We start from the raw sequence: 14,101 nt of genomic DNA on the forward strand, positions 1-14,101 counted from the left end.
CGGTTTATTAAGGGGATGTAGTACTTCGAGGATTGCAAGATTTCCAAAACGAGACTCCATTCAAGAGCGTAAACGTGCTTCAATCACCGTTTTTGCTCTAACTTGCTGCTTCTTCGTGGTTTCTCAACATTCATCATCTTCCTAATGGTCAAACGAAATCTTTAAGTTAGACATTAGATATAATATTGATTTTTGTGAATATTCCGGTGAATTGAGAAGGAATCCAAGAAAAATAGATTTTATAAAACTATCGTTGTAACGAGGGAATGCATTTTTGTGATGATCAAAGCCAGCAAGCTGAAGTATCTGAGCTTTTGTAAAAGTGAGAAAATAAAGAGGGAGATATTACTGTATTTCTTTGATGTTGTTATTATTATATGTTATGTTATTATGTTGTTATTATACAAGCTGGTGTCGGGATTTGAATCAAACGCAGTATCACAGCCATTTTATCGCTCGTCGGGTTTTTCTTTCTCATTTGACTTCGCCGCTCAGACAACAAAACAGTCAAACTGTTCAGGGATTTAGCTTTCTGTGAGTATATTTGCCAATCTTGGTAACTTAAGTTAGACTTGTTTCCTTCTTCCGAGTTATTTTACATGATCTCTTTTCATTCCTATCGAGTTGGCAAAACAACAACGCAACCCGCGGGGGAGTAGGACAAAATAAAAGGAGCAAATCCTCATGCGCAGTGGTGGGGTGGTGGTTACTAAAAATAGCCGGATTCGGAATCGACAATGGCGCGCGGGTAATACCAAAGTGTCCCTCTCTTATCTTATGCTCGCTTGACTTGGTCTCTTGGTGTATCCCAAGAGACCCAGGGCGCCCGAATAGACTACAATATTTTTCACTCTTGTCCTCAGCGAGCTGTACGTGGCGTAACCGTATAACAGGCCTGGGATCCTGGTTATTGCCTCCCCATTAATGCGCGGGTGCCTCAGGTGCCTTTGTGTTGTACAGTTCGCTATAGATGCGAGCTGTGGGCCGAAATCTCCAGCCTAGCCGTTTCTGAATTGTCTTCAAGCGTTTGAATTCTCCAGTATAGTACCGGTAAAACAGAGGAGCACTCCCACGACAACATAATCACCCCCTACATATACAACGTTGTCACCCACAACTGTAAATGAGGATCACAAGAACTCAGGCCCAAAACGAAGGGGGGGGGGGGGGGGCGCAGGGCTGGTTCGCCCCTCAAGAACATTGTTTTTTTGTAGAAGCATTTTGTACAGCTAGAAACACAGGTAGGCCCTTTAGAAAGAGAGGGGTCAGTGGAAAAGGGTTTAAACCCACCGAAAATCGCTCATACATACTCAGGCCCGTACCCAGGATTTCAATTGAGGGGGGGGGGGGGGGGGGGGGGGGAACGAAATCCGAAGAAGTGGACCTAATTTTTCCGGGCGGGGGGGGGGGGGGAGGAGGGAATGAGTTCTCTGATAAAAATCTGACCATCCCCGAAAGAACAAAAAGGGATTTTTTATGCCTTTGCAGTGTCTCCACGGGACGTTTATTGTTTAATTTGGCTACATACCAGAGTGATCTACCTTATCTGCTTATGCTTTATAGTTTTGTCTACAAATGACACGTCCATTGGAAACCGAAAGTGGATCTTCGGCCGTTGGGGGTGGGGGGGTGCGTTCGCATCCCCTGCACCCCCCTTGGATACGGGCCTGATACTCGGTTCGATGGTTAGTTTTAAGACAACCAAGACGACGCGGAAATAGTTTTTCAATTAATTTTATTTAAAAATAAGGCGAATAATCGTACGTTGAAAATAGTGAGCTTGGGATACGTGTGCTAGAAATGACAACTTTACTCTTGATGTTTGAGGAAGTATTGAGAAGGGGTAGGTAGGGGTTTTGGGCGCGAGATTATGTCTAGGTAATGATACATACAAAATACTAAATTTAGACAAAACAAAGCTCAATTTGAGCACAGAATGTTCTGTGCGAAGATGAGATTCTAAAAATATATAATATCATTGCAGGAGGCGAGGACAGCTACCCAAATAAAAGTAAATAATGAACAAGGAATTTCGAATTAAATGTGTACGATTCTAGCGTTAATAATGCTCAAAATTATATTTTATTTCCTGGGAGTATGTCCCTGAACCCCAATCCCTACATAAACGAGAAAAAAATCTCAATTTCTGCTTCCAAAATACGGCGAAATTAGGAAAACGAGAGGCGAAAATTATGTATTTTTTCAGAGTTTTATTACATCCACTTTATACATATTGCATATGCTTTTTGAATTTTATGTACTTACTAAGATATAAACATACAGTTTAAATGTCTAAAATAATCTACATCATATGTAAAATTGAAATATATACAACCAATTTATCAGTATATTCGTTTCCCTTAGCTTATTTCATTTTTTCTTTATTTGATACATGATTATAATTTTTGCAATTCTTGCAATTAATTCGTCCAATTAGCTTATTTCATTTTTTCTTATTTGATCCATGGTAATAATTGTTGCACTTGTTCAGTGAGTCGTAACGGACGTAGAAAAACAGGGGGGGGGGGGGGGAAAGTTGGGGGTAATCCCAATAGGCGTTGCCCCATTGTTATTTGCGAGAAAATATACTCCGTACTGTGACATTTGGCATACTGACCATATTTCTAGATGAGCTGATTTAGAATTTCGTTTCCTACGGGGAGATACAGAATTCTGCTATTATTATTGTATACTTTCATTAGGGCCTCATGATAGCCTATTTGATATGTTTGCCTCTGATAAAAGGTTAGAATATCTAGAGGGTTATAATGTCCTTGGAATGTTCGGGACTCGACACTAACATAAAACTGCTACTTAGCTGCCTTCTTATGCTCAGCAGAGGAGACCTGGGACTCCGTGCAAACGCCTGCGGACGACAGCGCTTGGCGGGCTTTTCCAAGTGCATTTCACAATGTCTTAGAACGTAACGGAGAACGCTGATTGGCTCTCGACCTTGTGGTGCCAGTCGACGTTGGCCAATCGCAAGCAAGGACTCGTAGAAACCATTGAAGTCGAGTGATGCGCGACCGCTGTCTGTGTCCGAATAACGTCGGCTCATGTTGATGTATAGGATATCGAGGGCAGCGAGCGTGAATCCAAAATCGGTCAGTTTACAGCGCCTAGATATAAGACAATGATGGAACTTTGTTAGAACAAAACAATAGCTTACTGTGAATTTTTTTATCGTCATTCTCTTGTATATTTTAAAGTTTTTTTTATTAAAATAGCTTCCCATGATTTTTCGACCATACCTCGCCATGATTCGGAACGATGTCGGTCCCATTCGACTTGATGGTCGAACGCCGACGAAGTGTCGAAACAGCTTGAGGAATCGCTCGAGTATGCGAAGGTAGTCCGTGTGTTTGGAGAGTTTTGGGTAGATTTGGTGAAGACATCCAAATGTCTGAGGACTGCTCGGCGATGCACCTTCAGCCCTGGGAAAGAGGTTTTGAACATGTTTTGTAAGTTTTACGAGGCCACCGTTTAAACTGGTCACACACAATAACGCAAATTTACTACATGATTCTGCAAAGTGTGAAATATATTCTCATGGTTCTTTTTACTTTCACTATTTTTTATACTAAAGAAAGTCTTATTTTCAGTTGAGGCTGGGCAGTTCCTTAACGATGTTCTTATATTTTAGTGTATATAAAAATATAATACCCAATGAATTATTAGGAAGAGAATTGCACTAATGATCAATAGCAATTTATAAGGTTACATTGAGCACAATTTGGTTTCGGATTTTAGAACGCATCAGGACAAAAAAAAATTTTGTCGTCTGAACCTCGGCATGTTTGGTGAAACCTCAGGCTGGATGTTTTAGATTAGAGTGGAAAGATCAATCTTCAACCACGCCCTTAAAAATAAGAAAGGGGAGAGGTGCTCAAATATAGCGGCACCGTATTAGTGTAAGATCTGAAGCAATCCCTCCCCCCACCCCTCCTCTCACACGCACACACACTTTATAAGTCTCACCTTGCTTTGTATTGATGAACCAACCTCATCGCATCAACAATGATTGGCAGTTTAATTTCCATATCAGTTGTACTCAGGAAATATTCCACTTTCCCGGGACTTGTCTCTTCTTCATGATCTATCTTTAAACTTGGACTGGAGTTAACTTCCAACAAAATGGGCTTGAAATCTTCGTCGATCAAAATGTCAAAACCAAGTACTTGAAAACACCTGAGTTTCTGCTTCAAGTCTAATGTTACTATTTGATCCTCAATTAGTAGATTAGGCATGAATGCAATGATAGTTCTGCAAATTATAAAATCTATGTCTGTCCACAAAGTCTCAATATTGCAACCATTTGATTGTAACTGTTTAAAAACACAACTGAGTTTCCGCTTACTTCCCTTGTCATCATCATCACTTTGAACATATGAAGAGCTGTATTTGTTTAATGAATAATTTGTCAAATGCATGTAACATCTGTGAAGGTTCTTCTGTGATGGTGGCCTGTATACCTCAGTACAAAATCTTCCCATTCCTTCTCGACATACATATATCTCTAATGGGTCCAGACATTTCACCAAAACATAAATCCTAAGATCGAACTTGAACTTTTCTAACAGTAATGGATTAGATATATATTCCTGTACAATGCAAGGTTTTGCCAGGAGTGGACTGAAATGAACATCATATGGATTTGTCATGAGGTATATTCCATCTCCTTGAGATCCCAGGTCTGGTTTGATGATGTAGACTTTCCCCTTGTGTTTGCCGACATGTCCAACAAGCTCTGAGTATTGGTCAGGGAGGATCCAGGACTTGGGATAAAAAGAATATTCTGATGGGAATAGGTGCTTCATGCGGTTCATAAGCCGAGTGAATTCTACTTTGTGTGCAGCTTCTGACATCCCTATGGAACAAGTGACACTTGGCATTAATAATAACAAAATAATTTTAATGTTGATAATATTCTTAAATAATAATAATAATGATGGTGGTGGTGGTGGTGATGACATGATGATGAAGATGGTGGTGGTGATGATTATGATAACGACAAATATAACAATAGTATAAAGTAATTTAACTGCTAAAGTTTAGGGTAGAGAAGTTTTATATTTTGTAGGCCCAACTACCAAGCCAAATAACAGACACACTTATGCACCTATCAGTGTTAAGCCAGGGGGGGGGGGAGGTGTGGCAAGGGGTAGGGGTTTGAACAGTTATAAACTGGCCTTTAGGTAGGGATTTTGACGTTCGTGTTTATCTCATGGGAGAGGTTTATTGAACTCATCTTTTCCCAGGGTAGGGATCTATTGATCTAGTTCCCACTCATGTGACCCACGGACTGGCATGTTATCGTTAAGTGTGGTTCTATGCATATGCTTGATTGCTTATTAAAACTTTTATTTGTTATTCTCGGATGTCAGAATGTTTAAAGACTTGATGTCTCAGTGTTTTACACTATTCAGTGCATCCATAAAAAGAAACCCCATGTTATGTAGTTCATGCTATCTCTATATTTCTGCTGCTGTATGCCTTCAGCAAGGGATATTTGATCACAATAATATAGCCCGGGGTAAGGGTATTTATCAAGATTTTGCTCCAAAATTTGGAGGGTTGGGAATTTAACTAAAAAAATCGCACAAATGTCAAATCCCCCTCTTGCTGCACCTCCTATCCCCCCCCCCCCCCCCCACCCCCACAGGATTAACATTGAAAGGTGGATTAAAGACAAAGCCCTAGGGGGTAGGGGTGTGTACAATATTAGGTTCAACTACAATATTAGGTACAATATTAGGTTCAACTACTACAAAAGACCTTGGCATTGTTTTCGAAATAACTTTTCATATGTTGCCTGCCTGCATTATAAAATTGTAGTGTTAATTCTCTCTGCTTATTTATTAATTTTGTGCACATCCAGGTTATGATTTGTTTTCAATAACCCAAATCCATGTGTAAATAAATAAATAAAATGCTTACCAGGAAATTTGCTCAAATACGCTGTTCCAGGTAAAGGATCTGGCAGATCAAACAGCCCGCCAAGCCAGTAAAAGTCACACCCTACCCGCCGTCCACATGAGAACTGCAACAAGAGAAAAGAGGTCCAGGATAAATAAGACAAGAAGTTGATTAGAAAATGGTTCCCTCCCACCTTCAGAATAACTACAAAATGAGGCAAAAGGTTGAAGGATAAACAAGGCAAGATGTGTTGGACCCAATCACTGCTGCAAGATGAGTGCCCAAACAATACTGAAGTTTTCTCCCCCTCTGTACAGCAATATGAGAAGCACAACAAAATTGGAAACCCAGTTTGTTTGGTAATCCATAGCACCAGTGTTGAGGGGGTACCTAAATCTTGTTTTCCTTAGCCTTCCCTGAGGCTTCAGTGCCAATACTGTCTTCCCCCTAATCCTATTCCTGTCTAGTAACTCGATAGCCATTTCTCGGCCAAAAAAGGGTGAAGGGTTCCTGTGTGACCCTTTAATAGTGATTTACCCCTACTTTGTTACAAAACAAGTGGCCTCAATGATGGACAGGCAGGGTTTAGTATTTTTGGCCCAGTCAGTTTCTATCCTTGTTTTTTGCTGTTGTTGTTTTGTTATTATTGTTATTTGAAGGGGGTGGTATAGAATTTATATGATTATGTATATGATTGGTATCTCTCACCCCCCCCCCCCCCCCCTCCCGAAGCATACAGCTGAGTACCACCTGCAAACTAGGGTGGGCCTTAGATGACTGAACTATGTTGATATTGCAACAAAATATGACATGGAATAAATTGTGTTTAGGACATATGACAGGCATCAATAGAACACTGTATTTTGGCATACAGTAGGTATAACTTGATAAATTAAATACTTGAAATAGTTATTTATGAAAGCATTTGTTTGCAGATTATCATATTAAATGTGCTGTTCATTTCGTTTCGAGTTTTTTTCTGTTTTTTTTCCCACATAGTTAAAGCATTCAAATGAATACATTATTTAAAATAGCAAACTAAAGTTAGTGTAGTGCGTAACCTATAAAATACAAAATCCCCCTTAAATTCTTATTAAATAATTTAGCAATATTTGTTCGGCATACGTATGCGAATGTTTACCCCAGGGATATTATCAACGCAGGTGATAAAAAACATTTGAACATCATCAATTATTGTATACTTCTCCGAATAAATTATTCACCGTCACATTCATTGAAGCGGCGAAAAGTTACAAAAGAATTCAAAAACACTACGGAAAACAAACGAATTCGCTCACCGTTATAACAATATCATTACCAAACACACACTTTTTTATGGGGGTAGACTTTACCCAGTCTGTACTTTGTTTACCCGTGCATTAACACACGTTTAAAGACCTCGTTAATAACAATAACATACACAAACCTCACGCCAGTTGAGGTGTCGAATTGCGAGTTGGACGAGATCTGCGGAGCCCTTAGCGCGAGTAGTATCGACTGTTGGAGTGCGTTTTTGTCCATTCTTGTGTTTCCCGTTGGCTTGCTTTCTGTCAGCTCTTATCAGATCTGATACAAGCCGCCGTTCCCGTCTCTTTGGTGTTTTCTTCGCACTCTCGGCATAGGTTACCGTGCATTTCCCCTTAGCAACACAAAACGAACCGTTCTCATTTTCGTCCCCGGTCGTGTTGGACGACGCTGAGGTTTTGTCCATCTTTGATGGAGGTTATACAAGCACTCTGTGCTGTTTTGCGGTAGTTGGAAGAGGAGTTTTACTCCTGCGAGGCATTTTAAGCCGGCGAGTCCTGCCGCGTCTGTTACTAACACGCTCCACTTGATCGCCGACGCAGAGATAGCTCGATTATGATCGGAATGGCATCGCAGGCGCTGGTCAGCGGTGATGCTTTTTGGACGGTTTAACTGTTATGTTATATAAACTTCTTTTTATATATAAGAATTAACTTTTAGCCTGAAATTTCACCAAATTCACCAACGTGCCGAACGTCAGATAACAGCAAAATATTTTTATACTAGAATGATGCGTTCAGTAAAATGATTGTCATTTGTGCAAGATTCTTTTGAATACTTTATTGTTTATATTCATATAAGCAGTAGGTTGCGTATATTTTAGTCTAAAATACTTTCAGCCTTAAAATTATCCACAAACTACCCACTGGAATACGGAAAAGTGCCGATTGGGGTGCGTAAAAATGCTGACTGAGTACTGAAAAAAGACGATTGGAATGCGGAAAAGTATATATAGATAGATAGAAACTTTATTAAAGTGTCATAAACAACCTCTAGCCGGGGATAAGACCCCTACTAATTGGGGGACACAAAAAAAAGATAAAATTATAAAAATTATACTGATTATTAAAAATTTAAAATTGTAGATTCTTACTGATAAAGCTAAATAAATATATATATATATATATATAAATACATGTAAATTGATTGTAATCTATATGAAATTATGAAAAAAAAATTGACTAGATTTAAAAATTATCATGCGGAACATAGGGCACAGCCCTTGCAATTTTCTATAAATTCGAAATCCTTTTTTCTCATAGTCACTTTAAAACTTTTTAAACTGTCAATTGATCTTTCTGCCCTAGGTAGGCTATTCCATAGTTTAGCCCCCATATATCTTAGGGAATGTTTCCCGTAAGTGACTGTGTTAAATCTTGGAATAACAAAATCGGACAATCTTAAATTATAGTTCGTGTTTTTTTTTAGAAAACAAATCACTAATCCCAGATGGACAAAGGCCATTTTTAACTTTGTACATTAAGATGCAAATGTCTTGCAGTCTACGATTACGTAGAGTAGATAAATTAGCCTTTATTAATAGTTCGTGGTAAGTGCAATTCCAGTCTTTAAAAACAGCTCTTAAGGCACGTTCCTGTAAACGCTCAAGCTTCCTACTATCGCTTGCCTTACAAAAATGCCAGGTCAAGTGGCAGTATGTCAAATAAGGCAACACAGCAGATTTATAGAGAACTAGTTTAGCGTTTGTAGGTATCAAGTTCCTGAGTCTCATCAGCACACCGATTCTTCTGCCAGCATTTTTACATGCTATGCTTATATGCTCCGAGAAATTGAGTTGAGAGTCTATTGTAACTCCTAGTAGCTTTAGGGAGTCCGCTGACCGTATTTCCTGGTTGTTGATAGAAATGCGTGAGATCGAGTCCACGGAGGCGTTTGCCTTTTTACCATAACCGATGCTTAGTGTTTGGTATTTCTTGAGGTTACCAGCCAACAAATTGGACTCGTACCACGCAGTCGCGAGTTCGGCACTTGCACTGAGCTTTGCTGTGACCACTCCCGGATCCCGACCGCAATGGTAAATTTGATGATCGTCGGCGTACATTGATAACTCCGTATTGACACTCATTGGGAGGTCATTCTGAAAAATATTCCAGAGCAATGGTCCTAGGGCCGAACCCTGAGGACAGCCTCGGTTGACCGTGCTGTAAGAACTTAGATCCTTTCCCATTCTGACACGATTTCTTCTGTCTGAGAGATAACTCTCAAGAAGTCGCAGACATGTATCCTGAGCTCCATAGGCTTTCAATTTACTGAGTAGTAAGGGGGGATGCATCGAGTCAAATGCCTTTGACATATCTGTTGATAGAATGTTCACTGAAAGTCTCTCATCCCTTGCCATTTTCCACCTTTCCGTGAGATTGATCAAAGTTGTTTCGCAGCTGTATTGTTTTCGATATGCGCTAGAGTTCACGTACATAAGGGAGTCGAAACTCGTGGCGAGTTGTACACTAACCAGTTTCTCAAGTACTTTGTTTACACAGGACAAGATAGTGACTGGTCGATAATTCTCTTTTGAGAGCTTATCGTCTTTTTTATATACTGGTATCCAATCTCCCCTCTTCCAAGCACTAGGCCAAGCGCCTGCAGTAATACAAGAGTTATATAGAGTGGCGATTGGGGTACGAAAAAGTTCCGATTGGGGAACGAAAAAGTTCCGATTGCAGGCACCAGCAAGGGAATGGTTGCCGGTAAAAGGAGAGTTGTAGAATTGCTTATTATATTTTTATTTTTTTAAAGTGTTTTCCACTGTCTTTTTATGTGCGCTTGCAGTAATTTTAATATAATCAGCGTCGCGTATCTAGAGAATGTTGATAGCCAATCACAACAGTGAAGTACAATGTTCTAGCCAATCAGAGTCGCGTATCTATGGTATGGTTGTGTTGCGCCATTGGTGAATCCATTGTTAACTGCGTGGAAGTTTTCACCGACTTATCATCCCTGAGCTTCATTCTCCACGTGATCACCACTGCTTTGTACAGATTTCGCGCGCGCTCAGTCAGTGCGAAGGCCAGCGCGATGTACACGCCCTGCAGGCAGTTCAAGATGACGAAGACATACCATAAGGCTGTGATCCCTACGGCGGCGATGAACCCGAAGACCCAAGTAAAGCCCATAATCGCAGCGATTCTTAAGTAGATCCAGAAATGGGCCTTCTGCCGAGAGTCGCTAGACGCAAAGCGCGCTTGCTTAGCTGTCGCACGGATCGCTATGATCGTCAGCGCGTAGAATATGGAGTTGAACACCAGGATAACGACAACCGGAAGCCCAAAGACTACAAGTAATGGTGTACCATTGGTTATCCAGCAAGCTACGTCAGAGCCGTATCCAATAGCAACAGCACCTGATAGGTCGATGGCAGTGGTGATTGCGACGAAGAGTAAAGCAGGAAGCCATCCAACTGCCATACATCGCAAGGTGCCGATCAAATTTTCTCTCTTCATGGTTTTGGCTGAGCGGTGGCTGCGGTGAGAGAAAGCGCGCCAAGTGTCCCAGGCGATAATTGCAGTCCATATGAAAGACGCGAGAAAAAAATAATGTAGCAGGATCGCAACAACCGTGCACGCTGTCCGGTCATGGACCTGTCCGCTTCCGGACAACCAGAAAATTTGGGAGAGAAGTATTGCTGTACTCAGATTCATAAGGTTTTTCCCCGGAGTTGTTCGGAGCTCGCTGAATAGAGAGTAGGTGACAAGGACAAACCCAAGAGCGATCACGGATATCAGCAAACACACGAATGTCACCATTCGAAGTACCTCACTCCCTTTCTCACTTCTTATAGTATAAGCATTGGAATAGTTTCTACATATCCACAGGGAACCATCACGGGTAACATACTCCATGTGGGAGAATATTTCCTTCGTTCTGTTCACGTAGACGGACCTATTCGAAATCATAGTGTACTCATTCTCACTCAAACGCACGTAGGTCCCGGTACAGTTTCTCGTCCTGCCATCCATACAAACTAGAATTTCTCCCGAGGAGCCATTGTGGTAATAGTCCTTTGCTTGTATGACTGCGCCTGCGTCGATAAGGTATACCGCTGTGTCGTTGAGCGTCGTGTATTCCTGTCGTTGATAGGAGTGTAAGTTGAAGCAGCCGAGAATGCGGTATGTTGCTTTGAATGTGTTGAAAGTGGTGCCATTTATACTGAGATTAAATGGAGCGTCAAAATTCAAGATTTGGTCACAGAAAAGTTGATAAAAAGATCTTTTGTTTCTGGCGCTCTTTCTCTCAACGCTTGCGTCAAACTGCAACTTGTATTGATTTTCTTGCATGTCAGTAAACCCCACATTAGTCACATCGCCCATTTTCATTCCGAACGCTTGACTTAGAGTCAACGGAAGCTCCCGTTCAAGGTTATCTGGAGAAGTGTTTAAGAAGCCAAGACTTCGCAGCCATAGCAGCACCCGATATTCGTCGTTTCCTGACGCCCTTGGTGGCGGCGAAAGACCCTCTTTACAGATTTCCAAATAAGGATCATAATACGATCTAAGTGGGCACGTGACCTGAGTAGTAACGTCCATGGGCCCTTCTTTCCCGCCAAAATTAAAAACAAGGTTAAACGGTGCAACTAAAGGGACGTACGCCCCCGGCTTATCTTTGGTCCCAGGGCCGCATCCAATACTTGTGTTATGTCTACCGCAGTTAACACAGTCTATGTTCTTGTAATTGCGGAAGTTGTAATACACAATGGCTGGGGGGCTATTCTTGCACTTGTCCTTTGCTGCTTGTGGGGCGTAGAAGCCGCATGCTTGTTGTACCCTGAAGCAGTACCGCCTAGGTTGCCCCACTCCGGGATTCCAAGACATGGCGCTACGACAATACTCAAATAAGAAGTCCATTCTCTTCTCCGCGCCGAGGTGAGTTGGTGGCTGGTTCTCGCAGTTGAACGAGAGAGTATAACTCTTAGTGTCTGCCGTAGAGACGCCATTGCATAAAGCACAGTAGGGGTTCCTGTACACGATTCCATTCGGTGTAAACACAGGCAAGACATCCTTCACGTTAGCCCGTGTAACCGGGAAGCCATCAGTTGCGTAGACTGCGCACTTGGACGATGTGTCCTGATCTGCACTCCTCGGACAGTGGCCTACCATCCAGACTCCCGCCGCCCCTTTCGCGACCGCAAGAGGGTTCATTCCGGGTAGAATACATGTCCAGTTACCCCAGGGTGGGGGCATCTCCTCCTCGACGGGCCTGTCCCCCAAGTCGGGTAGCACGCCCCCAAAGTCGGGGATCGGGCTGCTAATGTCACCTTGGTACGTAATATATGACGAGCAGTATTCATGGTAATCAGCGCAACAGTCATAAAAGTAGACACACTGTAAATCACAGGAGCACATAAGCTGCGCCTCAGTTGAGAACATTCTTGTATTATTGCACCTGTTCTTGCATGAGGTCGCATCTTTCGTACAAAATAGCTTCTGCGGAGCGTCTTCGTTGTTATTGGTTGGACTAGGAGGCGGCTCATCAGGATGAGGCGTTGTCGAGCTCTCGTTTAAGATGCTCATTTCTGAACGTTTTTGTCGACGACTTGGGATGTCTAGTCTTTGATGCTGAACCACGTGTTTACGTGACTGTTTTATTAACTTAACATGCTTGACTCCTGGGCCAAACATTTCTAATTCGGATTCTCTGATATTCCCAAACGCCTTGGATTCCCAAGTCTTTAAACTGTTTGAAAATCGCTTCGTTGATTTTGGGTCTTTAGCAGTGTCGAAGTCTCTTTGATTCGGGATCTTGTTATAATGGTCTCGAGCGACTGGCTTGAGTGATTTCTCTTTGACATCATAAAGGTCTTCCAATTGATTGTTCTCCGTGCCTTTCCCTCGATATATCTCTCTACTCTCTTGATCATACTTCATTCGTTTTCTTATTTCGCTCGATCTCTTGCCATTTAACACCCCAAGACCTTCCACCCCTCCGTCTTTTGGTTCTTGTTGACTTCGCACATACGCGAGTCTTATCGCGAAAACAACAAAGAACGCCAAACTTAAACTTCTAGGGTTCATTCTCCTCTAAGAGTGTAGTAACTTAAACCAGCCCTTGCTCTTAGCTACTTCGACTCTTTCCTGTCTCGAATAAATGACTCTCTGGTACTTAAAGGTTGTGTTTAGATCAAATCGCATTTGTTATTGTGATCTTCGCCTGTGTGGTATTTATGAGAGCATTCAGCTGTGTCCTAAGACGCATGTTTATGCCTCATTTCAATTTGACGCCAGGCACATGTTTCTTGCCAGACTAATCTTCAAGTGAGTAGACTTGTTTTGGTTTCCTTTCATATTGAAGGGAGCTGTTCATACCATTGACGCTGCTTTGATGACAAGAAATGTTATGCTAATATAATGAAAATGAAATTTTCTATTAAATGAGCATCGCTAATCACTTGGCCACCGAGGCCAAGAAGCACGGGTGGCCAAGTGTGTTAGCGCGTCGGCCTCTCACCGCTGTGGCCAAGGTTCGAATCCTGGCTCAAACTGGGGATTTTTCCGGGTTCCTGCCTTGGTTCGAATTTGTGTCACAAGTGAGTTGAAGTTATTTCCCGTGTTTCCAGTCTTCTCGGATAAGGACACTAAACCGGAGGTCCCGTCTCTTCAAGCTGCACTACATTAACCTGAACCGAAGGGACGTAAAAGATCCACTGGGGACGCACTGGCAGTGACCACCCCCAGTGACAGTGCTTACTAACCGAGGGCCATATGTTAGAAAATTGAATATTCGGTTAAATATGCTACCCTCGATAAACAAAGATTACAAAGATTACAAATAAGTATAAGCAAGTTGTATGCACTCAAAATCATTAACACCAATGCAAACATCGTAAAAACCTTTTTGTTGAATCTAATGTCGGAATTGGTAATAA

The 14,101-nt window shown here is 41.7% G+C and overlaps 2 protein-coding genes and 1 long non-coding RNA gene across 3 annotated transcripts; 1 reads left to right on the forward strand and 2 right to left on the reverse strand.

Moving 5' to 3' along the window:
- Positions 1-2,193: 2,193 nt before the first annotated feature.
- Positions 2,194-7,781, reverse strand: LOC5507972 (tubulin polyglutamylase TTLL11). The gene is made up of 5 exons (XM_032376717.2): positions 7,343-7,781; positions 5,938-6,040; positions 3,979-4,867; positions 3,252-3,434; positions 2,194-3,119 (listed from the first exon to the last, which is right to left on the reverse strand). Exons 1-5 carry the CDS (start codon positions 7,625-7,627, stop codon positions 2,756-2,758), a joined length of 1,824 nt encoding a protein of 607 aa, XP_032232608.1. The 5' UTR covers positions 7,628-7,781; the 3' UTR covers positions 2,194-2,755.
- On the forward strand, positions 3,333-6,880 carry LOC116615073. The gene is made up of 2 exons (XR_004294835.2): positions 3,333-3,461; positions 5,968-6,880. It is a non-coding gene; the product is annotated as an uncharacterized LOC116615073 (long non-coding RNA).
- A 386-nt stretch (positions 7,782-8,167) lies between the features above and the next one.
- LOC5507971 lies at positions 8,168-13,748 on the reverse strand. The gene has a single exon (XM_001628522.3). The coding sequence runs from the start codon at positions 13,248-13,250 to the stop codon at positions 10,092-10,094; it is 3,159 nt and encodes a 1,052-aa protein (XP_001628572.1). The 5' UTR covers positions 13,251-13,748; the 3' UTR covers positions 8,168-10,091.
- Positions 13,749-14,101: the final 353 nt, after the last annotated feature.

The sequence above is a fragment of the Nematostella vectensis genome, chromosome 8 (assembly GCF_932526225.1).
Source record: "Nematostella vectensis chromosome 8, jaNemVect1.1, whole genome shotgun sequence".
NCBI lineage: Eukaryota > Metazoa > Cnidaria > Anthozoa > Actiniaria > Edwardsiidae > Nematostella > Nematostella vectensis.